This window comes from Erithacus rubecula, assembly GCF_903797595.1.
Source record: "Erithacus rubecula genome assembly, chromosome: 10".
Classification (NCBI taxonomy): domain Eukaryota; kingdom Metazoa; phylum Chordata; class Aves; order Passeriformes; family Muscicapidae; genus Erithacus; species Erithacus rubecula.
The window spans coordinates 5,078,990-5,106,352 of record NC_136662.1 but is presented as its reverse complement, the minus strand read 5'-3'; the positions used below and the strand labels follow the sequence as shown (position 1 = coordinate 5,106,352).

At 39.7% G+C, this 27,363-nt stretch overlaps 2 protein-coding genes across 2 annotated transcripts in view; one reads left to right on the top strand and one right to left on the bottom strand.

The window, feature by feature from the left end:
* The window catches only part of CDC73 (cell division cycle 73), a 95,803-nt gene that overhangs the window by 25,005 nt on the left and 43,435 nt on the right, over nt 1-27,363 (bottom strand). The gene's annotated exons all lie outside the window — the stretch shown is intronic.
* On the top strand, nt 12,158-20,378 carry B3GALT2 (beta-1,3-galactosyltransferase 2). Its single transcript, XM_079313525.1, has 2 exons — nt 12,158-12,753; nt 17,617-20,378. Exon 2 carries the CDS (start codon nt 17,749-17,751, stop codon nt 19,012-19,014), a length of 1,266 nt encoding a protein of 421 aa, XP_079169651.1. The 5' UTR covers nt 12,158-12,753; nt 17,617-17,748; the 3' UTR covers nt 19,015-20,378.

Genomic DNA, 27,363 nt, shown 5'->3' with positions numbered 1-27,363 from the left:
GGATATGGAAAGGGCTATTTTGAACTGCCACAGGCCAGAACAGACTAAAAAATGTTCAAATTGCAGAGTGCCATGTACTCCAGGTTTCCTTGATGAACAACAGCTCATCTGCTATGCAAATTCAGCTGAAAAAGCAAAGAGACTTTTTTTTTTTTCAAACCTCAAAAGGTGATGATTGTGAGATCTGCTGTAACTGTAGTAAGTTGCTGGTAATACTAAATTGCACATTTGCAGACAGCTGAGTAATACTGGGCATGAAACTTGTGCTATCTCAGATTTTCTTCTCAACTCTTGTACATTTTCACTTTGTGACTTTTATACAAGCACACCCCAAGAGATTCTTGTGGGATGCCCACTGCTTCAATGGCTACAGCAAAGTTTACTGACAGAACAGTAACTATAGGTGAAAAAGGAAAAAGTAAGTGTATTTATAGAAATTATCTATGAAATTTGCAGAGTAGTGAAACTACAGCATGACATTGGTTAAAGCCCTCGGATCAACAACTTGTCTTGTTCAGACAGAGCAGATTCACTGTCTTGGGTGCTGGTGATAAAACTATTGACAAGATACTGAGACACAAGAGAGATCTGTACAATATGAGACAAGCAAGTTAGAAACAGAGCAGTAATTCTCTGCCAAAATTTCTGAGTTTTAGTCCAGCACTAGAGTGTTAAGATATCTGGACTTGCACATGCTGCAGTTATCCACACCCTGTAATTCCTCCAGATGGGGAAAACTGGATATTTTAATCTGCTTACAAGATTACCAGAATTCAGTCTCTGAACATTTGCCCTGCTCCAGCTGCCTCAGTTCACAAGTTCAGTTTTAATTGTCATATGGGGGAAAAAAAGGAGTCAAAATTAATCAAAGGAACACCACAATTCACAGAATCCCCAGATCCTGTTCTGCTCTTACTCTACAGATTTTATTGCTTTAACTCATTTTAAAAAAAAACAAAAAACCAACAGACTGAAAGGAAGAAAATATGTTGTCTACCATGAAGACTGAAAGTGAATTAAATAAGGATGCAAACAGAGTTTTTTGGAGGACAGGAGTGAGAGGAAAATGGGTGAAAAGATTTTTTTTTTTCTTTCTAACTCTTCAGCTAAACACCCTTGATCATAGTGGCATCAAAGAGTTCTCCTTGGCAAGAACAGGATTTGGTCATTTCCCTTCTTCTCAGATTCTGAACTTGAGCTTTGAATTTACAGCTTGTACAACTGGAACAGCCCCTGTGAAATGTTTGTCAAGCACTGCACATACACACAGCATATGCAAGGTTAAAATGCAGGGGAACAGTGACAAAAGCTTCAAACAAAACTTTCTGCACCAAATCCACCTGGAGGGGGGACTTCTCCCATACTGCCAGCCCTTCTTTCCTCATGTGCAGCCCCAGAACAGTCCCTGTTAACAGGCTGATAATGTGTTCACAGCTCAGATTTTATCACAAGAAGCTGGAAAAGCTGCCCCAGAACTCGAAGTTACTGGTCATGTTGTGAATGAACTTTCACTAAAAATACTAAATCAGAGAAACCAGCTGGTGTGAATATAACACTTTACATTTCCAATGTCCAGACTTGCTATAAGGTGCCCTATAAAAAAGCCTTATTTTGAGAACTATTATGACCAGAGGTGACATTTGACTGCAATGTTTCTTTCTGCCCCATGACTTTATACATTTGCATCAAGTAAAACAAAAGATGTCAACACAAAGAAAACACATCTATTCTTGGATTGAAATGTTTATATTCAGATTTCAATAATACAAATACACCCTTGGAAACATTTTCCCATAGGGCATGGAGGCAATTTGGAATTCGCAAGAATATATACACACAAACTTCAAACCTACAAAGTTCCTAAGCAGTGTATGGATAGTACTTCAATCTTAATTTTACACTTTAGGAGTTACCTAATTGCAGCTTCCCATAGGTAAGCTTAGATATTTAACACAATGAAATGTCATTGAAAAAACTCTTGTGCTCTTCAGTGTCCTCAAATGGCTGCTCCCACCTAGAGTCAACATCATTAACCTATTTTTCTCAGTACAATATTCTGAAGTCAGCATTTCCAAAATTTGCAGTTATAGCATTCCTCTCACACCAGTCACAGCAGCTCTGACAAAAACTGCCTTCTAGACTACCTTCCCTTTGGCTGCAGGATGTCTAAGTTCCATATGCAGCATCATAATCAAACAGCCTGAATAAAAATGCAAAGGGCTTGGTGCTGTTATGTGCCATTTATCACCCTGCCCTCCACTTCTCTCTGCCTCCAGCTTCCCCTGTGAGATCCATTCCAACACATACTTTTCATTGCAAAACTCTCATACCAGAAGTCTGTTTTAATTAAAATATTCTTTTATTTACAATTAGGAAAGAGCACTCAAATTAGACCAAAACATTTATTATTCCCCCTTTTCCAAGAAATTTCCACTGAGTGCAGCTGGGTAACTACAAAAGGCTTGAAATTTCCCTCCCTGGGTACAGATGTAAACAGATGAAAATGTTCAAGTATTTTGCAGGTATCACTACTACAGAGCACAAAATCATAGTACTGTACATGTCAGCAGAAAGAGCCAGGCAGCCACCTGAACCCAAAATCCTGTATTTCCTCAATTAAGCCTTTATACTTATCCTATAGATTCCACAATTAAAGAGCACAAAACCCAACCTAATAATTCCCCAAACACAACAACAAATTAAAACCTTCTGGTTTATACCCAGAGAACAAAGAGACAGCACACATTAAAGTTTCAGTTGTCTCCATTTCAGCATGTCCTAAAAACCTGGCTCTTTGCCAAAAGTAATACAGCCTTTGGACATGGCTGATTTCCTTCAAAAAGAAATCACACAGGGGGACCAAGCAAGAGAATCACAATATTCATCATCAGCTAACAAAGTCACCTGGGAGAGAAAAGCATTCCAGTCACACATCACAGATTCATATACTGAAGACAAACAATAGGAGAATATATACTGTATTTGCATCACAGCAACAAAGCTTCTACTTGTGTGCTTCTTGAGAAACAGATGTTTAAAGAAGTGTCTTCAAGGCTTTTAGTGCCAGCATGGCTTCAACAGGACCTGAGTATTATTGTTACAATACCATACACCAAAGAGATTGTGCCAATGGCTGTTGGTATTGGTATCCTGAAGAAACATATCATTCATACTACATATGCTGGAGCATGTAAATACTGATGATGTTACATGCCCACATCAAAAAACTAACTGTAGTGGCAATAAATCATCCATTAAGTTAAAATACAGGAAGGCTTCTGGCTGTATCACAAAAGAGGAATTTTTCCATTTGGCCTTCTGCCTCTACTTTCAGCTTCCGTTGGCATTATATCTAAATTCCCCATTATTCTTCTTTCTTTAGTACAGAAGATTAAATTAAGCCCTTCTCAAAGCACTAAGATGACAGCATTCAACTTTAATTTTTCCATTTTGCACACAATCCATACACTAGATAAAACTATCTCCAAGCTTCTACCATTGCATTAGAAGAACTGGTTTATCCCATGACTGTTCTCAGCTGTATTTTTGGTAGTGCAGAAATGCATCCTCTTCAATAAAGGTGAACTGACAAGTTGACCCCTCACATTGTGTGGGGCCATCCTTTCAAAGCTGAGGACAGGATAAGGGCTCTACAAAGCCAACAGACTTTAGGATCTGCTTGTTACCCTGTAACTTTTATACAGGCTCCATCCATCGCTGCAAAAAAACAACCCCTGACTAAAGGAGCAGATTCAAAAGTGCTCAAAAAACAGGTTCTGGAAGTTTTCAAACTGCTGTGCCCTCTCACTCTGTACACAAACACACACAAATTCATCTTGAAGAACCTCCCACTGTGAATAACCACCTGAGATGACAGACTGCCAGTCAGCACATTCACAGGTGAGGTTCACTACAACCATTATTTCTGGCCTCACATATTAGCAATCATCAGTCATCCATGATGATCCTGGGGATTTCAGTTTATCTGAAAGAAATCTGACACAAGCAGCAAGACCTCCTCAGCTCTCCTCCAGCCCTCACATCTGTCCTGGTACTCCAAATAGCTGTTTCACCTTTGTCTAATGTCAATGATAAAAAAAAATAAGTAAGTTGTTTGGTTGGGTTTTTTTTCTACAGCAATGTGTTGCAAAGTTAAATCCCCTCAGTTCAGAAAACTGAACACTTAAGTGGCAGGAAATAAAAAGGAGTAAACCACTAAGAACAGACAATGTTTTGGAATAGAGTTAGGCTTTCAATGCCAAGATTTCAATGAGAGAAAAAAAAAAACAAAACAAAACACAACACAAAGTGTAACAAGATTCCTCTGTTATGACACCCTGGAACTTTCTGTGCGTGATTAGGATGGCTTTACCAGTCACAAACAGATTCAATTTCATAGAGACTCATCCAATAATTTCCTTGTCTTAGTCAGGTCGTGCTCTACTTTCATGAGAAAAACACCAAAACAAAATAGCAGCATCACCTTTTGAGCAAGGGCAGCAGAGTAATTTTACATTTAGCACAAACAGGCTGATAATAAGCACACAGACCAGACACCTCACATTTTCCTATTTATTCCCATGCTTCCAAAAAGACATTTTGAAAATGTAAGAAAAAATAACTAATCAAGAGTTAATGCCAGACTACATATTTCTTCCTTATTTTGCAGGTTCTGCATTGGCATATTCTTGGGGGAATGAATTTGTGCCTATTCTGAAGGAAAAGCAAAAATCCTTATCTCCTCCAACAGACATTTCTGTCACTGACTAGTGCCTAGTTTGAAGAAACACATCTGAAGCACTGCCACTATGAAAGCTGTTCTAAGAAAAACCCCAACTTATTATCCCCCTCAGATCCCAATCAGCTGGGATCAGATATCTCCAGGTAGAATATTTTCCATTTGAGATGATGGAGATGCTTCCCTCAGATTTCACCATTTCCTTAGCTGGGAGCAGCTTTTTAGAACTGCTGCTCTCTTCCCTCCCAGGCCAGCAGGCTGCAGCCACAGCACGGGCACCCAGCAAGGAGCTGCTATTTATAATATCTCCTGGATGCCTCAGCATTGTTCCCAGGACAGGCAATTCTGCACAGAACCATCAGAGCTTAGGAGCTCCAGCCACATGGGACCCTGTTCTGGGCAGGCTCCTGCATCTATTGCCACATTCCACATTCCAGGAGATTGTGTGCATCACCCTGGGCATGCACAGATCCAATTTTACTCTGGCACTGGTCCCAACCAACCTGCCAGCAAGAGGAGAACAGAGAGCTGCTCTCACCTTTCCTGCTGTACCCAGGGTTTCCCACTTTACTCACACATCTTGCTCACCCCCCTTCCCCCCATGCACCTCTGATAAGTGACATTTAATTACACACAATAAAAAAACTCTTCCCCTCTTGTCACTAGGCAAACACAGCATAGGAGTACAGATACTGACGCATCATAAGGAAAAACAGAAAAAGAAAAAACAAAGAAAATGGCAAATGTAAATTTTTCACAGGAGGGAAGCCTTTTTCTTATGAGGTGACCTAGATTCTCAAACAAAGGGATTCCCTTTCTGCACTGCATCCAGACCTTATTAAATCAAGAAGGAAATTTTATTCTATTTATTACTTTGCTTGTTTACTCAGAAATGCAATAGAAGGGCTTTTTATATTTGGCAAAACAAGGAACACCAAGGCAAAGACTAGCACGGAGATCCAAAGGTGTGAGGGAAAGAAAAAAAAACCAAAAACCAAAAAAGTGGGTCAGATTTGGTCTCATCAACAGTTCATTGATAAAACAAGCATGCATTAACCAAAACTTACAGAAAAAGCACGTGTACAAGTCTGAATGTTTGATTACACAAATCCTCAAGAGAAGACTTCAAAGAATCTGCAATATGCAACCCATCATCCAAGGTAATGAGATTTTGTGGGGGTTTTAAGAGGATGACAAGTTTTTGTATGTTTTTAAGCAGTGGGATGGGCTTTTTTAAGATGACAAATGCTCTCTATAAATTTACTTTAGCAAGACAGATCAGTGATAGAACTCTTCCCAGATGCTGATTGCAAGATTATATACCTAACAAAAATATAATCTTGAATTTTAGGCCAAATTTTATTAATTCAGCATTATTATATTAAATAAAATCAGTATTATTAAATATTATATTAAATGCAACCAGTACTTTTTCTTTACAGACATACCTCCCTACAGAATGCATCAATGATTCTTAATATTATCTCTTGAGGAAAACAAGATGAAAAAGAGCTGTCTCTGATTTCTTCTTCTGTTAGAAGAATAAATTACAGAAAATAAACCACCTGGAATTTAAGTTTTAAATATAGCTTAAGATAACAGAAAATAATAAAAATTCTCTAATTCTCAATCAATATTCCCTGTCATTTTATATCATACAAACCAGACTCGGAGGATTTTCTCTAAATCACGTATTTGTGGACTAGGAGTCCTGGTTACTGACTCTACATTAGTAATTTATGTGAAAAAAAAATCCTCAGGCTCATGAAAATAATGTAGAGTCTTACACAGATTACAGAAGGAATTATGAACACAATTATTCAGATAAAATCCATTATTTCTACAGCAGAGCTTCCTTTTCCTTGGAAGCCACTCAAGGAATGGTATCATTTAAGTTTAATGAGAATTTTAGAAGTGGAAAGTCTGCACCTTAATCTCCACTGATTGGGAACTACAGCAAATTGAGGAAGACATGAAGGTGGAAAACCAGGAACACGTCCCCAGCTGGCCAGGCTGAAGCAGTTCAGTCAGATTGGGTGATGTGCAAAGTGTTAAGAGGAATTTCAGTTCCTCTAGCATGCCAGAAAAAGGGCAGTAGGGAATTGCTTTTAAAAGGGGATTTATTCTCTATTTTATGATCCAGGTTTTCTGTTGGCTATGAACAAATATGGCTGAAATTTATTACACGAATAGGACCTCTTGAGCCACAGGAGAAAGTATGTTTTTCCACAGATTTTGTTGGTTTTCCCAATTTAAGCATCTGTACTTGAAAAAAAGGACTCAGGCATTTAAGGCACTTGCTAAATCTTTGTTATTTCTGCTGTAAACCTTTCATGTCCCCCAGAATCAGCTGTAAATGAGGATACCTACAGGATGGAGCTGTAGGAATTAACATACTAAAGCTACTGAGGAAATGTGACAGATGGAGAGTCAGTATAGGTCTCAACCCCAAATCACAGGAAATTCTGACAGCTCTGAAAGTCCAGTTTTTTGATTTCACATCATTTAACATTCACTAAACAAACACACCACCAATTTCAGTACTAAACATTTTTGAGGCTGACAAAATGTCTCCATATTCCTGCAGAAACCATATACATGGGGAAAAGAACATAGTGAGAGGATGAACAGTTGGAGTTGCTAATCTCTTAATAAGTCCCACACAAAAGAAAAAAAAATAGACTCCTCCAGCATGGAAGAGTGCTGGGCAGGATGTCTGCATCCTTTGCTGAACCTGATGAGCCAAGCCTCTAAGTTATTGGGAGAGAAATGTGGGATTCCTCAAGAGCCTGAGGACAGCCTGAGGGAAAAGGGGCAGAAAAAGAAGGAATGAGAAAGAGAAAAGGCTTGGACAGGTGGCAGCAGTTGGAACAAGACACTTTTCCTTCCTCAGCATAAAAGCTGGTGCCTGTTATCTCCAACAGAATGCCATCTTCATTCCATCTCCCGTGCTTTGAAATTGGATATTCAGTAAAAGTTCTTCCAGGAGAGTCTCACTTTCTCTAACTCTCATGCCAGGGTTGCAAGGATGGGTGTTAGGGGTACCTTAATCATATAATGCAAGCAAGTGGATGAAACAACCACGAGGTAAGGGGGAAAACACCAGCCCATTTCCCACTGTAAACTGCCTGTGAATTTTGGTACTTCAGCTGCCTGGCATCCTCTCCCCTGCTGTGCTGAATCAAAGCTTCATAAAGTCCCTGCTCTTCTCAAAATGCAAAAGCAACACTTGTGACAGGCAGAAAATATTACTGCTGGCACTGGCTTGTCAGTTCATCAGCAGAGAACCACACAACCAAAAATCCTGCACAATACAAATGAAATTATCTTGTCCATCCCCTGAAAGGAATAAAATCTGCATTTAGCACTTGAGATCAGCAATAATTGCATGCAAAGCCTGGGGGAAGACAGGAAAAATCAGAATACAGAAGAAAGAAAATATATGATAAAGCAAACAACACAGTATTGAAGAAAGAAATACATCTGAAAAGTAGTCCAATATACATCTGCATAACACACAAAACCAGAAATGAATCAAAGCAGACCAAAACTTTGTATTTTGTACTTTGGCTTTTTGAATTAATTTTGAAGCACTTCAAACCTGTGTTCCTCTAATGAGGCTGTGATAGGAGAATAGACTGAATTCTAGCTGGACACCTAGAACATCAGTTTACTTAATAAAAAACACAAGCTTCTAAAGTACAGAACATCTCCTTGCAATGTTTCCAAAGAAACACCCTTCTGACATGAAAACATCACTTGGACTTTCTCACAACTTTGTGAAGTTGGGGATGTGCTTATATTCCTTATGGAATAAAACATAATAATCATAAAACCTGATGCATGTTTCATAATAACTGGGAACTTTTTCTAGTTCTATAGATTGATCTCTACTGCTTCATTCAAGTTCTAAAGTTAGGACACTCAATAGTTAATGAAATCACCAAGTTTATGGCTTGGGTGTTATTAGAGTGCAAAATCTTGACCATTTATTAAAAAATGCACCATGTGTAAAAGCTGGGTTTCACTACCAGCTAAACAATGGTGAAAATCTACTAAGCAAAATAAGGCAGGCAATACTGACACTTGTGGTCATTTCTAGATTGCTATTTTTCATTCATTTACAAACGTGTCTGGGATAGCTAAGAAACACGCTGGGATCTCAAAGCAACCAAGGAAATTCCAAGTATTTGCCAACCCTGTTTCCACTCTAGATGAACTTACTGGAGAAGTATTATTTTTGAAGAAAAGAGCATAATGGCCACTGGCCATACACATAATAATTCTCAACATGGAAAATTAAAACTAAGCATTTATGACACTCTGTATTAATACATTTCCACAAGGTAAAAATAAATTTTAAAAACAAAAATAACCAACCTTGAAAATGTTGCCATTAATCATCACTTGAAAGGTTTTCAACACATTACAGTTGATATACTATTGATATAATACTCCATTTCACTATGATAAAATAAACTCTGCAATGTATTCATGGAGTATCCAGAAAGCATGGGAATAGTGATAGGTCATCTATGGCCTAAATATTTAAACTCTCAAGGGGCTTGTGCCACCAGGCAGAAATTACCAAGCAGTGCATGCCTGACTACTGCAGTTACTCCAAATTAGTTTGAGGAATTTCTGCTAATATTGCCAAGACAGAACTTCACTGAATGGCTCAGCCTAAGAGTTTATTATAAAACCACTTAGACAAAACTCTGCTGACACCCTCTAAAAACTACACGTGGAAAGTTTTTAAAGTTTTTTTTAAAAAAATATTCCAAACCACCACAAGTTTGTTTTTCCCTGGATTTTGCTCAGTTCCAAGTGTGACATGCACAGGGCACTGTGAGCAGCTCTCTCCTCTCCCTCCTGGTGTGTTTGCAGGACTCTGAGTGCTCTGGCTCCTGGGCACAGGAACCTGCTCCTCACACAGCCTGAACATCCTCACTTACTCCTTGGAGCCCGAATAGGTGGCAGCCTTTCAAACACTACCATTGCAGCTTCTAATTTCGGATGTAACCATAGTAACATCACAGAACACACTACTCCCTGCTTGGAGAACAGGCAGCCAGCTGACCCTTCACACTGGGACTGTGCTGAAACAAAGCTCATTGCAGCCTCTACCCCAGCAACACCACCAAAACCTGCAGCTCCTGCTTCCAAAGCAGGACCTGCCCTCCTGAAATACCCACAAATGCACAGCGCCATAGGAAAGTAGCAAAGAACAAAGTGCTACAAAAGAAAAGGAAATTCTTCCCAAAACTTTGATTCTAAAGCTAAATCAGTCAATCCCAGACAAAGTACAAAAATCAAAGTTTTTTCTTACTTTTCTATAAGATGAGCAAAGAACTGCTCATATTTTTGGGGGGAAAAAAAAAAGAGAGAATGAATGAAATAAATTGGTCATTAATATTTAAGAATTCAATACTCAATTTGTTCACAAGGCAAGATGACAATTTTTTCACATACCAGCAGACAACAGCTCTGCTTGAACTTTACAGGCTACACACAAGGGATATGGCCATTTAATTAAAAGCCAAAGCTGATGTCTCTTCCCTTCTAAATTTACTTTAAAAAGGATTCTCTTTAGAAAAACAACCCTTGGGATTTTTGTACCTTTAATATTTACTAATGAGCATTTAAAGAGAAATAAAAACAGCTCTCCCCCTTCCAAAATAATACATAAATGTCCTTCCTACCTAGAGTTCCTAAACTCCAGGTACAGTGAAGCAGTAGCAAATAAATTAAATTGAAACAGCACAGATTTTAATTAACATTCTGTTGAGATCTGAACTCGTTTCCCAAATAGAAGGTTACATGTCTTGTCCAAAAATTACAACTCAGAGGTGTTTGACAATCCTTCTGCCTAAGTCCCCATGGATGCACTGACCACATGAATAACACACCTGGCATAGCAAACTCTAGCATCTCTGTGTGCTTCACAACAGACTTTACAAAATTCTGGATATTATATAGAGAAAGCTTTGTGTGTTTAGGTAGGAAATTGAATAGTCTGGGCACATACAGAACACCTCAATGCACTGATTCTCAATTATCATAAAGGTCCCAGATCAGTAAGTGGTGCAGGACACATGCCCTGTTTTCATGCTCCACCCTCACACTGACCCCTCCCTTCCATTTTTTAAACACTGATTTGTTTAGATTGGAGGAGATAAAAAGTCTTTGCAGATATGCACTTTATATTTATAATAACTATTTAAGAAATATGCTCATGATCCTAAAATGTCCTCAGATAGGATCAAAGGATTTGTGGAAATTGTTATGAGGTTAGGAAATGCATGCATTACAAACAAGACAAAATTAATAGAGAAAGTTAGTGTACATAGATGATTTAGTTAGGAGGATCTAAATCTGATTACGTTTCTAGTAAATTATCATATTATGCATGCAGAATAATAAAACACACTGACTGCCTGGGGAAACCTTATTTCCCAGTAAGGGACATGCCTATCCCCAACCCTACAAATGAGACACACCAGGTAAGTCACAGTTTCTTTACTCTCTGGCTAAAAAATAGTAAAAAAAAAAAAAAAAAAAAAAGAGAGAGAGGGAGAAAGAGAGAGCTTTTCAAAACAGAGTGGGCAAACACAGTGACTAATAAACAGTGACTAATAAATACCTGGGTAAGTAAGCTGCTAGCTCTCTATTTTCTCAGGTATTATGGTATTTTATTTATATAGTAAATATAATAAGATGCTTCAGCACAGAAGGGTCAGTCATTAAAAGGAGAGAAATGAAAGGAATACAAGTTTCCTTAGGACCAAAAAGACAGATTTTATGACATATGTATGTCTGTAACAGACAAAAGACATTTTAGGTTCATCAATAATTGAAGTGCCCCTGACTTTGCAATGCCGGACCATGGCACAAAGCTATTAACAGCAGAGAGGCAGTGAACAGCATGTGCTTATACATCAGTGTTGATCAGCCCAACTGAATAACCTCAGATAACAAAAAACAGTTTTTCAAGAGTAAGCATGGGTAAAGGAAACATGAGGAAAGAAAGACACTTCTATCTTTTCTTTGGCATGAAGGCACAGACCATTCGTACTCTAAGAGAGACAAATGGGTTAAATCAAGCTTCAACATTTAAATGCTTATAATTCCCTTGCACTGCAGAACAGCTTTTGGAATATGGGAATAGAATGTCGAGCATTAAAAATCTCCTAGTGAAACGTAAGTTACAGTGCCAAGGAAAAGTGAAAACAATCTGCAAAAACCCTAAAATTTTCACTTAACGATCATACAATTTTTATACTATTCACCTACCACTGTGCATGAACCGAGTACGTATCATTTATCAAATAAGAGCAAGAGCCTGTAAAGCTTCCTGTCTGCCTTTGGATTTAGTCAAAATGAATGCAAACAATCACGTGGGATTCAGCCAAGCAGTGACGTTAAATTCTGCTCTGTCAGAAGACAGCATCTGTCAAAGCCCACATTTAAACTGCTGCCTGCCTGTGCAGCAGCTGAAGAACTACGGGATGGATTTTATACGCCACAATTCTGGGTTAAAACAACTCCAAACCATTTCTATTACTGCCTAGCAACAATGAAGGAAGGAACAGAGGGAGATCCTATGACTGAAGAAGATAACTGAGGCACAACGCGCCAGCGCTGCCTGCTAACATTCCCAGCAGGAATATGGATCCCGGGGAGAGCAGAGCACAGCCCTGCATTGTCCGGGGCGGGAGGCAGCAGCTGTAGAGCGAGCCCGATGCGGCGGCCCTGAGCGCCCGGCACCCCGCGCCCTCAGCTCAACTCGCGTCCCTTTGTCTGCAGCATGGACGGGCAGCGCCGCGACAAGGACGGCACCGGCGGGCGGGGACGGTGAGGCGGCAGCGGGCAGCAGATGGACACGGCGGAGCCGGCAGCAGCGGCTGCTGGGGCTGTGCGCATGGCCGAGAGCATCTCTTTTGCTGAAGTGATGGCGTGCCCAAACTATTTTCTGTGGGTATAATCCTGCACCATAAATGGCCTGACCGAGGAAGGTATGTCAAACCCTTGTGTGTGATATTCATTCGCTTGTCTGTTATCTTTTCAGCCATTACAGATAATGATCGCTCCTAATTTGCAGAGCCCTGAGATAACACTGGCTCAGAGCAGGGAGAAAGAATTCTAGCAGGTTTTGCTCTCCCCCAGCACAATGTCACTCCCTTACACTGACTAAATGCACTGCTCACAGTCTGGTGTGGCTGGAGAGGAAGGATTAAAGGGATAATGGAGCTCCTGTAATGATTGCTTTTAACTGAGAAATTAAAAACTCAAACCCCTCCAATACAGAAAATCCAGTTAGAAATCCTCTCAAACTAGGTCAGAATTAATCCTTATCTAAAGTAATCTTAAAGCATGGTAAAATGGCCATAATGTGACACACCGAGAGCACTGAACCATCAAAACAGACCACACAGTCAAAAGGCATTATCTTAGAAGTCCCCTCAGCCCTTTTTACACTTGCTTTTCTGCCCCCCAAACACAAGCAAAATGTCACAAGGGCACCACCGGCCAAGCATAAATTGGGAGCATGCAAAAAAGACTGGGCATGATTTAAACCAACAGCAGTGCGATCAGCACCACGATTTACAAGTAACATCAGGCTCCCTGACATCCTAAAAGGAAACCTTCAAACACTGCACACTCAAAATGGTAAGCACGTAACTTATCTCCTGCCATCACTGCAATTTCTGTTTAATATGAAAACACTAACTGTTTAACTTGGATTGTAAAATGGCATTCCATCTAATTGCCATTCATTCCTGGTTTTTGTTGAAATTTAAATACCTTGTCACTATTGGCCAAAAAAGAAAAAAGATGAATATTTGCAATACAAATTTAAGACCTAAATCTATAGCAATTCAATACACCACAGTAAGAAAGTGCTTATCTGCAGAATCTACCAATAAGCTATAATAAATCATTAAATGTCAATATAAATGTGCTTTCTTTGCCCAAGGCAATGCCAACATGAAATAAACCAACTGCAGCTGGAAAGAGCTCACAAACCAAGGGATGCAGCATACATCAGACACCAGTTTTAAATCAGTTTTAAGACATTTAGAATATAAAGTCACTTGACAAAAGTTTTAAAGCAACAACAAGAAAATGTACCTTCAGGCAACACTCCAGGAGAAGCACACCTGGCTAATGCTTACATTGGTATCAGGCACTCAAAAATCTGCACATCAAACCTTATCCCAAACACTGTTTTGTGCAAAAGATTAATGGAGTTCATAAGGGAAGTAAGGCACATTAAATGAGACTCAATATGCAACTGCTGTTCATCAGAATACAGACTCAGGCTGCCTTTTGAACTCTTCCCTCTAATTTAAGAGTTTGCCCACAGAGCTAATCAAAATATGAAAATCCAAGACATGTGAATAGGAAGTCAAATGCTTCAATTTTCAAAGCTGTAATTATAGAGCAGAACTGCAAGTACCAGGAACCAAAACACCAGCAGAGCACAGACCACAAATAAAAATTCAAGAGGCATTCACAGTTTATGTATTTGGCATTTGATAATGCATCAGTGGCTGCACTGCCAGGTGCCAAAAATGAAGCAGCAGTGTCATAAATAATATTTCCAAAAAGCAGTTACATGCAACAACACACTCTCAGAGGACAAGATGAGTGTTCTAGAGACCCTCTGCTGTACTTAGGTTTTCTCATCTACTGTCAATAGTTGGTGCCTGTTCATTACCCTTCTGTGAAATGGAATTTTAAGTATTTGGGAAAAAAAAGCAATGCTCTAACCCTAATTAAGTGAGAGAAAATAGTATTTTTTATCACATAATTTGATGGTGGGTTTAATATCTAGTGACAGTTTTTAAACAATGCAGCCTAGCATGCAATATTTTTTTCCAAAGGTGCAATTGTTGTTGCTGTATTTTCAATGCTTCATACCCCACTGCATATTTTGAAATGTTTTACACACAACTGCAAAGAAAATGAGCCCACGTTATTTGGGTTTTTTCAGTCAATAACTCTATCACGCTGAAATATAGACGTAGGTGCTTCCCCTATTCATAAAATGCCTTTTTAAAGGGCAAACAGAGACAGATTTTCTACGACACGCCTACCTTGGAAAATCAAGGAAACGTAAAAAAAAAAAAAAAAAAAAAAAAAAAAAAAAAAAAAAAAATCAAGGAAATATGACTCTCTTAGAATGTCTTCAGATTCTAGTTCTGTTCCTCAGTGTAAAACTTATTTTCATATGCATTATGTAAGCATGCAGCTTAATAAAAAAAAGGCTTCAGCCATTGCAAATGCCTTTGCTGGGACCCTTCCTCACTGCATCAGGGAAACACAGCACCTGCAAACCCTTTCCAGTTTACACAAATACTTACATAACTTAAGATTCTCACTTTTGCCTATTGCCTTATTGAAGTAGGTGCTCATCAAAACACTACCTCAGTTAAAGATTAAACAAAGATTAGTAGTGCTTAAGCATTTCCATCTAATGACTGTAGTTTTGTAAGTGGAATAATTCAGTGTGACAAAATTATTCTTAGTTCTAGCTGCTTCTCCACATTCGTGAAATTCTGGTTTTGATTTTCTTCTTAAACTGTGGATGCATGCAATGGAGCAATAATTAATCAAACATTCAATTAATCAAACTGCTGCCCTTCAACCTGTTATCAAACAATTAACTTCCCTGAGATCTAGGCTATCCTTTGAAGTGGCATTTATGTTTGCTCATACAAGAGATATTCCTGAATAGCCGAGTGCTCATTTACAACTCACTGCACACTGCAGACAAACTAAAAATCACGAGTTTTGAGGGGAAGCTTCTGTTTTTCCAGCAGGGAAAAGCAGGTGCAAATGGTCACATAAACACGAGTCTCGCACATTTGGGGCTGATCTTCTTTTAAATAAGGACAACACTCGAGCTCAAGCAGCACAGACATGGAGTGTCAGGTTAATTCCTGACTACACAGTTTAGACACAAGAGTTTATGATTTTTACAGAGACAGTTGACTCTCCGGGAAGTGCCTTCAGCCCCGAACACTCAAATACGAAAACCAGAGGTACTTTCAGTAGCTGTAAAACCGAACGCGCGGAAGCAGCCGAAGCGCTCTGGGCCGCTCGGGCGTTCCCGGGCCGGGCTCGGGCGTTCCCGGGCCGGGCTCGGGCGTTCCCGGGCCGGGCTCGGGCGTTCCCGGGCCGGGCTCGGGCGTTCCCGGGCCGGGCTCGGGCGTTCCCGGGCCGGGCTCGGGCGTTCCCGGGCCGGGCTCGGGCGTTCCCGGGCCGGGCTCGGGCGTTCCCGGGCCGGGCTCGGGCGTTCCCGGGGAATCGCCGCGCGCGCGCCCTTCTGGCGTCACACTCGCCGCGCGGCGGCGCCCCCTGGCGGGGGTCGCTGAGGCGGCTCCCGCTCGCTGCGGAGCGCGTTTGTAAAGATAGCGGCACTGAGTAAAGTAAACATCACTCACACCCCTCTCCCCACCCTTCCGAAATACAAATATTCCCTTTCGTGAAAGGGCAGAATGAATGTTGCATCACACACATACAACTTAATATCCTATTACTCGACTGACATCTTAAATTATTTCCATATAATTTCCAATGTAACATATCACTTGATTTTTAAATGCACAAATTAATCCAAATATTGGTTTAAGAAGATAGCGAAGCAATTAATAAATTACATATTTCTATTAGAAACAGCATTTTCTATGGAGTCTTGTTCAACTGTCATCCCTTTTCCTATACAAAACCCTAGGGCCCAGGAATAAATTAGAGCAAATTGAAAATCACAAACGAATTGCTATTGTACAGTGAAGGCTCATTTACGAGGTGATGTGATCAGCTTTTAATATGCAGCATCATGAAGCTGCCATATTGACTCTGCTCCTGAATATGAACAAAAATTTAAGAGAAAATGAAGCACAGACTACTTTGGCACTTTTTCCTACAGCTACAGCTGCTGGTCAGAATACTTAAAGTTTCCAACTGCTATGTACAGTAGTTACATACACTGTTACAGAGGAAAAAAACCCAGCCCAGTATCATAATCATCAGATAGCTGGCCAGAAACTTAGTCCTGAGCAAATTTATTTCCAGTTAACACGATCACTACCCAAGATCTCTGTTTGCTGAAAATCGAGAGCTTCATTTTAATTCAGCTGCCTCTGAGCCTGACACCACAGCCCAGTGTTCCATGCAATGTTTTCCTCCAGTGTGGAGCAGAAGGTGAAAGGTGCCTGAAAGGTGACTGGGAATGTTATCCTGCGTCTGAGGCTGTGCAGTGAGGTTACTGGACCCTGAAAATTAATTTTGACAGGTGCATCTTCTCGTTGCCTTTGCTTGCACGGTGGGGCCAGTGGAGATGTGCCAGGCAGTGTCTGTGACTCACAGAGCTCTGCCACCCCAGCCCTGCGCCGTCTGTCCCACCACCAGGCACGGGCAAAAAGGGCTTTAAAACTCTGAGCCATCCTAGCCTCTGCACCTCTAATCAATTTTAATTAATGCCATTAAACCTTCCATCTGCCAGCAAGGCTTTTCCATTCAGTCCTTCTCAAATACTCTACAAGGATTTCACAGCCATGGATATGAAGCTATTTACATCTACTTCACACTTTTTCCTGCTAACTCAATCCATTTTTTTTCTCTTTATCTTTGCTATCCACAATGTTTGTCAAAACTCTTACCAGGCAAAAAAAAGCATTTTTAAAGGCTAAGAAATCAAGTTAAATCATAAAACAAGGTTGGCTTTTAGCATAAGTCAAATCTTGTTTCCATTAACATGGGCTGTTCTTTGAAAAAGTAAATTTAACTCAAATTATCTAGTTTCTGTTTGTAACTGTTTATATTACAAGTGTGTAAAATGTAAGATTTCTGATTTTTTTTATTCTTTGCAGAGTGAGCCCTTTGCAGACAATTACTCAACTCAAAGGAAAATGAATACCAAAGAATAGCAGTGGATTCTAAACCAATTGGAAAAGCCTTTTCCTTGAGCACTGTCTCATATCCCATTACTGGATCCTTACAACATGCTTCAGTGGAGGAGACGACACTGCTGTTTGGCAAAGATGACCTGGAATACCAAAAGGTCTCTGTTTCGCACCCATCTCATTGGCCTGGTCTCTCTGGTGTTTCTTTTTGCCATGTTTCTGTTCTTTAACCATCACGACTGGCTGCCTGGCAAGGCTGGATTCAGAGAAAACCCCATGTCTTACACCATACGAGGATTTCGATCTACAAAAAGCGAGACCAACCACAGCTCCCTGAGGAGCATGTGGAGAGATGTGCCTCAGACACTCAGGCCTCAGACAGTCACCAACCCCAACAACACGGATCTGTCCCCGCAGGGAGTCACCGGTTTGGAAAACACCCTCAGTGCCAATGGGAGTATCTACAACGAGAAAGGCACTGGGCACCCAACTTCCTATTATTTCAAATACGTCATCAACGAGCCTGACAAGTGCCAGCAGAAGAGCCCTTTTCTAATACTGCTCATAGCTGCAGAGCCAGGCCAGGTGGAGGCCAGGCAAGCAATTCGACAGACCTGGGGCAACGAGAGCCTGACACCTGGCATCCAAATTGTGAGGATTTTTTTGTTGGGCTTAAGCACCAAGGTAAACGGATACCTGCAGCGAACCATCCTTGAGGAAAGCAGACAGTACCACGACATCATTCAACAAGAATACTTAGACACCTACTATAATTTAACTATAAAAACTCTGATGGGAATGAACTGGGTTGCAACCTACTGTCCACATGTTCCGTATGTTATGAAAACTGATAGTGATATGTTTGTCAATACTGAATATTTAATACACAAGCTTCTGAAACCAGAACTTCCTCCGAGGCACAAGTATTTTACAGGTTATTTAATGAGAGGTTATGCACCTAATAGGAACAAGGATAGCAAGTGGTATATGCCACCTGATTTGTATCCAAGTGAACGTTACCCTGTATTCTGCTCCGGAACCGGTTATGTTTTTTCTGGAGACTTAGCAGAAAAAATCTTTAAGGTCTCCTTAAGCATCAGACGTTTACATTTAGAGGACGTGTACGTGGGGATCTGTCTCGCCAAGCTGCGGATTGACCCCATGCCCCCACCCAACGAGTTTGTCTTCAATCACTGGCGAGTCTCCTACTCCAGCTGTAAATACAGCCACCTAATTACCTCCCATCAGTTCCAACCTAGCGAGCTGATCAAATACTGGAACCACTTGCAGCAGAACAAGCACAACGCCTGCGCCAACGCGGCCAAAGACAAGGCAGGCAGGTTCCGCCACCGCCGGCTGCACTGAGGGCGCCGCGCCTCTACACAAACAGCCCAGACTGAGCCCAGCACACAGCGACGGCCGGAAATTATTTTTTTAAGTTAAAAAATAATATATGTATAGCTCTTGAAAATGATGGAATTAGAACTAAAATTGGTTTTCCCAGCGAATTCGAGATTAAAAGATAAAAAAGATGGTACGTAAGGATTTTTGTGTTAACATGCAATAATAAGCATGCACACTTTGGTGGTACAATTGCTGATTCGTGTGCCAGTAAAATATAATTGAGTATATTTTCCACACTAAAATTTTTATTTTAAGGAGTGCATTCATAGCTCTAGTTCTCTTCCATGTCATTTCTTATTATCCAGAACTGCTATAAAATGAAAAATTAAACACTAAGGAAATGCAGAAAGGGCAGATCAGTTTTACCTTCAAATGCCACATGACAATTATTGCACACTACTTTAATGTACCACACATTTAGCAATGTCACAATTTAGTAGGACACTACCAATAAATTCTAAAGCACTAAGAGTGTACTCCCTTCAAGTAGGTCCAGTTTTTGTAAGTTTGCTTATGTTGTTTGGAAGGAGAGATAAATGAAATCAAAGTTGCAAAGTTGTTTTGTGCATTGCCTTCAGACATGCAAGTGGTGTTCTGGATGCAACTTTCAGTCCACAAAGAGCTGACTGAAAGTTACTTCATTCTCTAGAAGTCACAGGGAAAGCTCCTAAGATCTGGTGCCAAGTAACATTCATTCCACTTGGAACCATTCATGCAAATTCATTGGATCTGCTACTAATTTCCCTACATAACTTCAAGGCAACTCAAAGGCTGATGAGAAATGCAAAACATAAGTTCCAGTCCTGCACTGTTCTTGACAAAATTTCCTGTCGTGCTAAGTGGGAGAAAACTAATCAAAGGTGATTACTCTTTCCTGTCTGACAAAAAGCAAGGGTCAGCCAAGTGAAAACACATCTGCTGGAGAAAACGAAGCCCCACACCTGAGTTTATAGGTGGGGAAGACTAGGTCACAATAAGATTGAGAGTTCCTGCCAGCAATATGGGCAGGAACAAAATCTAGGCAATTTAAAGTCACATCACGTACCACTGAAAATAAATTGCAAAAAGTGGGCTAAATCTATTTACAGGTTTGCAGTTTTCTAACAGACAGAACTTTTAAAGCCTATTTTCCAACTGTTACAGCAGAGTTATATCAGATTCAGGTTATTACTGCTTGTCACAGTGCCAGGGTAAGCAATACCCACTTCTGATCATGAGCAAATGATCAAACTGCAATTAGTTTTCTGTTTGACTGGGACTTATTAATTGGATAAAATACAAATATTTGATGTACTTTTATTATTTAATAAAATTGATTATATTTATGGTCTTAAGATGTTACTTTTTCTGGGAAAGCTGCTCAGGAAGAAAGAAATTTCTAACTTTAGCAATACTAGGTTTTTGTAGTGCTCCCCTAGTCCTCAAAGCTGGGGTTTCATGCACAGCACAGAGATCACAGAAGGTTTTCTCCTTTGTACTGAGAAGACAGATCACATTACTGGCCACTCTCAGCAGCTCTTGGGCTCTCTGTCTGCAGGAACTCTCACATGTGAACAGATTGCAAGGCACTGCATGTACCTCTGAAGCAATTCCAGCAGGTTCTCTGGAAGGTGGAGGTGGGAATTTGCTCAACACCATTTTTTGATGATCTTCCACTGAATTTTTTTCCTCTGCTGTATTTGAGATGTGCTAACTTTACATTTCTACATTTCCAACACACCTCAAATAATATAAACATCTGGTTTTGGGGAAAGCAAATACCTGTAAAAGTAATAACTCTCTTCTGCAGAGATTTCCCAACTAAACTGAAAGTTCATACACTCAGTTTACACGATGCCTGTTGGCATTCATGTGAGAGAGCTGCCCTGGACAGGTGTTTTGGGAGTGTGCTTTCAGCACCCATTGCAGTTTCCCCACTCTGTGTGCTGCTCTCCCAGCTAACTAACACAGGCCACGGCTGACATGCAGCTGAAAAAAGGCATCTGGCTGGAGATCACTGCAGGCAGGCTCTACACCACAGTGCTAGCTAGCTCTAGACCCAGAGCAAGTCTGGGAAGCCAGCTACTACTGCAGGGACTGAGTTTTGGAAGATATCCAATGTCATAAGTGGCCTCTCCACAAGCAGTGCTGGCCAGGGACACAATCCAGCCTCCTGGAGAGGACTTCAGTGCTGCTCCAGCCCTGCTGTGATGGACTCCATTTCACCAGCTCTGGCTAGTCCTAAATGCTGAGCCTGGCTCCTGGGTGTAGTCCAGGAGGTTAATGCTAAACCTTAAATAGTTTGGCACTGGAATCATCAAGTTTGGCAGCCAAACCACCCCTTGGGTGCCGGGCTTTGGAGCTCCTGCACGGTGCAGAACCACGGCAAGCTGCCCATGAGCTCAGCAAACCAAACCTCCTGCTACTTACAGCACTAGTGAGGAGCACCAGAATGTTAAATAAAAAGCCATTCTTAATGCCCTTTTAAGGGTCCAACACGATTTTTAAAATTTGTATTAATGTTTGGGTGTAAGTTGAAACTACTCTATAAACATACTTGAATCCTCATCAAGATGGTCAAAGGCGACTAAAAACATCTGCATCCAAGTACTGTTTTCTTGCACAGTTTGTTGCAAAGCTCTCAGAAACAAAAGGGAATCATTTTGTATGATGAAATATGCAATTACAGAATGAACACTCTACATTCTTTTCTCGGAATGTTTTACTGTTTTCTAGCTTGTGTTTAAGCGATTTGCTCACTCCACTAGAATATAAAAACAGTTCATGTTAAAAATAGTGCAATAGTTAATTATATCATTAAAAGCTTGGACAAGTTCTCTCACTTCCTTTCCCCATACAGCAAGAAAAAAAATGCACTTTTCATTAGCAATAGCATACAAGCTTGTAGCTAAAACTCTAACATGTCTGCAGTGCAGTAAAAAAAAGGATGTGACTATTCATTGAATACGGAAGTACAAGAGTTTGTATAATATTTGCTTTAAATGTTTTTACTTCTCTGTATGTCTGCATCAAGTTGAAAACAAATATAAAAGTCATAACGTCTCAAAAGTTATGATGGGAGAAAAAAAAGTGACATCATCAACACCATTATTAAGGCAAAGAAAAATCTTAGAAAAGCTGTCTGATAACAAAAATCAGAAATTGGAATTCCGTAATTTCCCCATACATATTTAATTTTCAGCTTAATAAAGGTTTACACATTGATACCATAGGACCAAAATGAAGTGCCACAAAAAAAAAAAGTTGTTATTGAACAACAGAACTGTTCTTTTCACATCTTCAATTAAATCAGTGGTGGGAGATATTTGCACATCCCACATCAATAGAATTAAGAATGCAAAATGCATTCAACTACAGCCTTTGGTGTAGTAGAACTGATCCCATCCCCAGTCACTGAGAGATCTTCCATGGGTAAATTCTGCAATCTGTTCTAAATTTTAAAAATTACATGTCAAGGTACTTCCAAGCATCAGTGGTTATTCTGAGAGAAAATTCAGTGCCCACTACGATCTTCACTTAAATTTATAAACTTAAATTATGGGATGGCAGTGATCTAGAAGAGATGAGGCAGACTGCTTTTCAGGTTAACCTTACTAGAAGAGCAATTTAGAATCTGCTTTTCCTTGCAGTGCAGTAATATAAAATGTGTCAGTCCTCATTTACAAAATATTTTCAGAATATATCAACATGTTAAGACATGCATTAACTGTCTCCAAGCCCAGGCTAAATCAGGCACTGGAGGGGAGGGAAGCACCTAAAGGCCATTACTTTAGACAGCCTCCCTCTTCCCACTTATTTTCCTGATATGTTAACACAGTCCAGAATCACACGTCAATCTAAAATACCAACATAATCCCACAGGGCAAGAAAACCTTTTCTCTTGAATGAATGCTCATTGCAATGCATGGAAATGTCCTAGGAGGAAATGAAAGGGAGAGGGAAGATGCTAATATAGAAGCTACTACTTCTGCCATTTGTGCTTTTGGGAAAAACAGCCTTGTAACTGATTTGCAAAAACATCACTTGTTATGGCCATGTTTTCCCAATATTAGATGTTATTTCTCAATTCATCTTTTGCTGTCGAATAGCACAAACAAGAAAAGACTGGACAATCACTCAGTTACACTGTGAGAACTGCACCTCTCAATGAAGGGCATTATTGTCCTTTTCATTTCAGATTGTCCTTCCAAACCAGGATGTGACTCCGGGCACAGTATCCCCCCCTTGCTGAGCACATGTGCTGGACATGGCACTGGCTGTTATTCCCACAGATCCCATCTCCAGCCCATCCAGCAGTGCCTCCCTTCCCCAGCCCTGCTTCCCAAGCCCAGGGGAAGGAGGGAGGCAGGGAAGCTGCACTGCCAGCTCTGAAATGCTGCACTGTGCAAATGTAGGTCAGCAGGGACAGAACGTGGGCTCTGCTTTGTACCAAGAGGGAAAGCAAAGGCTTTCAGGGCAGGAGGCTGGGGGAGGGCTCTGGAAACAACTTCTTGCAGCAAGTCAGTGAAAAAGGAGATGGAATGTCAGAAAACTGAAGAGTGAAACTAAAATTGCACAGCTGATCAACACCACACAGGTTGGCAATGCAGGGCAGAGTCAGTGGCAGGGAAAAGCGTTAAAAAAGTGAGGCCAAATGAGAAAGCAGGATCTGGAATTCTAGTCACAAGTGTTCACACTTCTGTACTTAGAGAAAATAGGAACCTATGAGGCAAATCCATTTTTCTCACAAAATTTTTACGTTGTGACTGCAGTGCATGTGTTTTCTTAAAGCCCAAAGGAAATTCCAAGTCATGACACGATGTCACGAACGTATCATTAACTCCACAGAGAATACTTGACACACAAGCAAACCAAGAGCACAGCAAATTAGATCACTTGTGCCTAGAATGTGTTTAATTTTCACACAAAGAGTTAATTTCAGCCTTCATTTGTTCCAGCTCAAAAGAAAACAGAGTCTGGTATAATATGGTACCTTCCTTTCACAGTTAAAAGACTGCATAGGAATTTAGCTGAATATGGGTTATGGATGAACACGTTGCTTTTCTGATATTGCCATGGCAACAGTTACAAGAGCTCTCTTAAGCATTTAAAGCTGACAGTTTTCCTGATAACACTAACTGAATGATAGTAATGATGCATTTTGGTTCATGAGCTAACTGCTCTATAACCACAGGGTACGAACTGTTCCCTTTCACTTTTCTCAAGGCTGTGCTTTTGGTCAAAATGTTCTGACCAAGACAGTAACCTTGAATTACCATTCAAAAAAGAAAAAAAACCAAATCATACAGTCCTTCCAGCTCAGGGAGTACTCATGGCTTAAAGCTTTATGTACTCTCAAAGGTTTCCATTTGAATGCTTAAGTTGTGCAGTGTTTTCAAGGTGGAGAAGTCAAGACTGCTAAAAATCTTTGATGGGATTTTTCTCAAAGGGTTTCCATTCGCCTGGGAAGGCTGGAGAAAAAAAAAAAATTTCTGAAGGGTGGATTGAATTGTCACTGACCTTCAAGATGTCATTTGCTCAAGAAAAGAGAAGGAGGAAGAAACTGGCATTTTTATACAATCTTTATCACTTTGTAACCAATATACACTTTTTTAAACAACAAAAGACTGCAAGCTGTTCTACCTCAGTGCAGGCCAAAGAGCACAGTGTGCTCTGAGGACAAGGGCATCACAGCAACACCTCCACCTTCCATTAGCCCATTTAGCTTTAGCTAATAATAAGTGGCATTTCAACTGTTTAATAGAAATATTCTATAAACCACTCACTCTGATCTCCCAGATGCTCAGTGTGGGCATAATGGAGAAGTCTCTTTTTCTTTACCTCATTAAAAAGTGAAGTGTGTGAAACATGTTTGTCATCCTAACATTTTAAGGATACCAGCTTTGATAATGCCTTGCAAAACATTCAACTGAAAAATACCAAGATACTGAAAACTGTATGAAATCTTTCAAAATTTCCCAAGATGGTGAAAATTAAGATTTCAGAAGAAAAAGTCATGCTTGCAAGGATCTAAGAGAGGAATCTTTTCAACACAAAAAAGTCCTCAAAAGGTAAAATATTCCCAGTTCTTTTGCTGTTAACACTTTTTAAAGTTTTATATTACATTAAAAATTTAAAACATCCATGCCATCCTAAAACCACCAAATCCCTCCACACTCTTGAAAAACCACAACCCCACCACATCTTTTCTTCTGGAAAGGCCAAGTATTCCCACATCTCAGTCAGGCTCAAAGTTTAAAATGAGAAAAAAACAACTGCCACAAGAAATCCTTTGTTAACAGAATACCAGACACAGAAGGAAACTAAAACCTTCCTCACTGCATTTCCTAAACATTTTACATACCCTGCATTTAAACAAGGTGAGGCCTAAGAACTATTTTGAGAATAAGAATAGCCTTCAATCTTGCAGGTTTCATTCAGGATTTGTGTCACTGGCATCACTTTCAAAAGAAGCATCAATTTACCTCACATTTTAATCCTGTTTTGCCTTGACATACAGGTTGATACAAGATAACAAATAAAAAAAAAAAGAAACACTGGAAAGTACCATCTGTGACTCAGTCAAAAATTTAGTGCTGCTACTTAATGCAAATGCCAGTCCTTTTATAGTCATTCTTCCAAAGTCCACCTAAACATTGATTTTTGCTGCCATAAAAAATTCAACTAAATCATCCAGTCTTCTGAATGAAAAGAACCAATTTGCCATTTCTCATCTTTAACTAATCTAAAATATTGTATTTTATTAACTGGTTTTTAGTGCAGAAAAGGATAACATTTTTATGTCCAAAAAATGTAGAGAAATGAGACAATTCAGAGGTACTCTTCATGTTATTCAAGACTGTAAATTAAAGGTAAATAACTCATATGTACCTGAGGGAACAACTAACACCTCTATTGCTCAAAAAGCAAATTACAAAGCTTATGCTGTATCCACAGTGAGGCATATCAAAGGGAAAAAGGAAAAAAACAACCAAAATCCAGCAAACTCCCATAAATCACATTGTTCATATATAGATGTATCTTCAACAATCAATTCAATAATACCTTTATTTATGTCATGACAAAATTCTGTCTTCCAAATCTGAAATTATTTTCAAAACTTGATACAGCAGTTTGCTTTTATTATTTGATCAAATTTTACATTATTTAAGTATTTTGGATGTTACCCACATTAATTGAAAAACCTAATCTTTTCCCTGAATTCTCAAATGGTAAAAAAAAAAATAGGGCAGCAATGATAGATAATCATAATTCTTTTACTTTACAAAAATTAAAAGCCATCCAGCTGTGAATTATCCCCTTTTTAAAAAGGAGGCAAATCTGTTTGCTACAACCATCAAAGGTATGACTTTTTTCTAACCAAAATTCAGCTGAGAAATAGATGCTGCAAACAACTTCAGATATCCAGCTTTCATTAATGTTAATAAAGGAATGGCAGCCCTGTGACAATAATTTGGAGTCTCTAAGCCTGAATGAAACACAATGGTGTCCTAGTCATTAACAAGTGCAGTGCCTGGATCCCTCAAACATTTTAATTGTTTTTTCTCCTTCCACCATTTCCATATTTTCCACTAGTAGAAGTTAAGCAGTTTGAATGATTTAGTGTCCAAATTTCATGCTAGCAGAGCAGAATGGAAAAACTAGAATAAACTACATAATGACATTTCTTCCCTACCCATCTTCCTATTCATTAAAAAAAATTACACCCATGAGCACACTTTTGTTAAGTAGCATCTTCTGCACACATCCCATAAATTGAGAGTTTTATGAAACACTGTTTTGGTTTTGCCTGTAAGACTCCTTATGACAACCAGTCAAGTATTAATGTTTTACCTTTTCCAATTCTGTAAGAAAAAACCCACCTACCAATCTTGTTTGTTTTTTTTTTTTTCCATTGTAAAATATTTTACATGGAATAGAGTGGGTTTTTTTCCCATTTCTTATCACAATATTCTCCTGGACTCAAATTCATCAGACCTTGATTTACTCCCAGAACAGATAAATCATAGGATGTTCACGACAAATCAGATGATCAGGAGCATTAAGTGTTGTTTGGTTTTGTTTTGTTTTGTTTGTTTTTTTTTTTTCTCACAACATACTGACATATCCTGGCTAGGACACAGCAAAGTTCTTCTGCTCCAGTTCCAAGTGCAGCCATGTCAGCACATACAACTATGATACAGTTTAAATTCAACATAAATTGCAGTTGGACAATACTCACACTCTGAGAGGATGGACATTTCTTCCACAGGTTGTCTGGGCAATCTGTTTCAGTGCCCCACCATGCTCACAGGAAAAAATTTCATCATA

Bases quoted from the DNA above. Each gene is read 5' to 3' on its own strand.
- B3GALT2 (XM_079313525.1), top strand. From the start codon at position 17,749: ATGCTTCAGTGGAGGAGACGACACTGCTGTTTGGCAAAGATGACCTGG.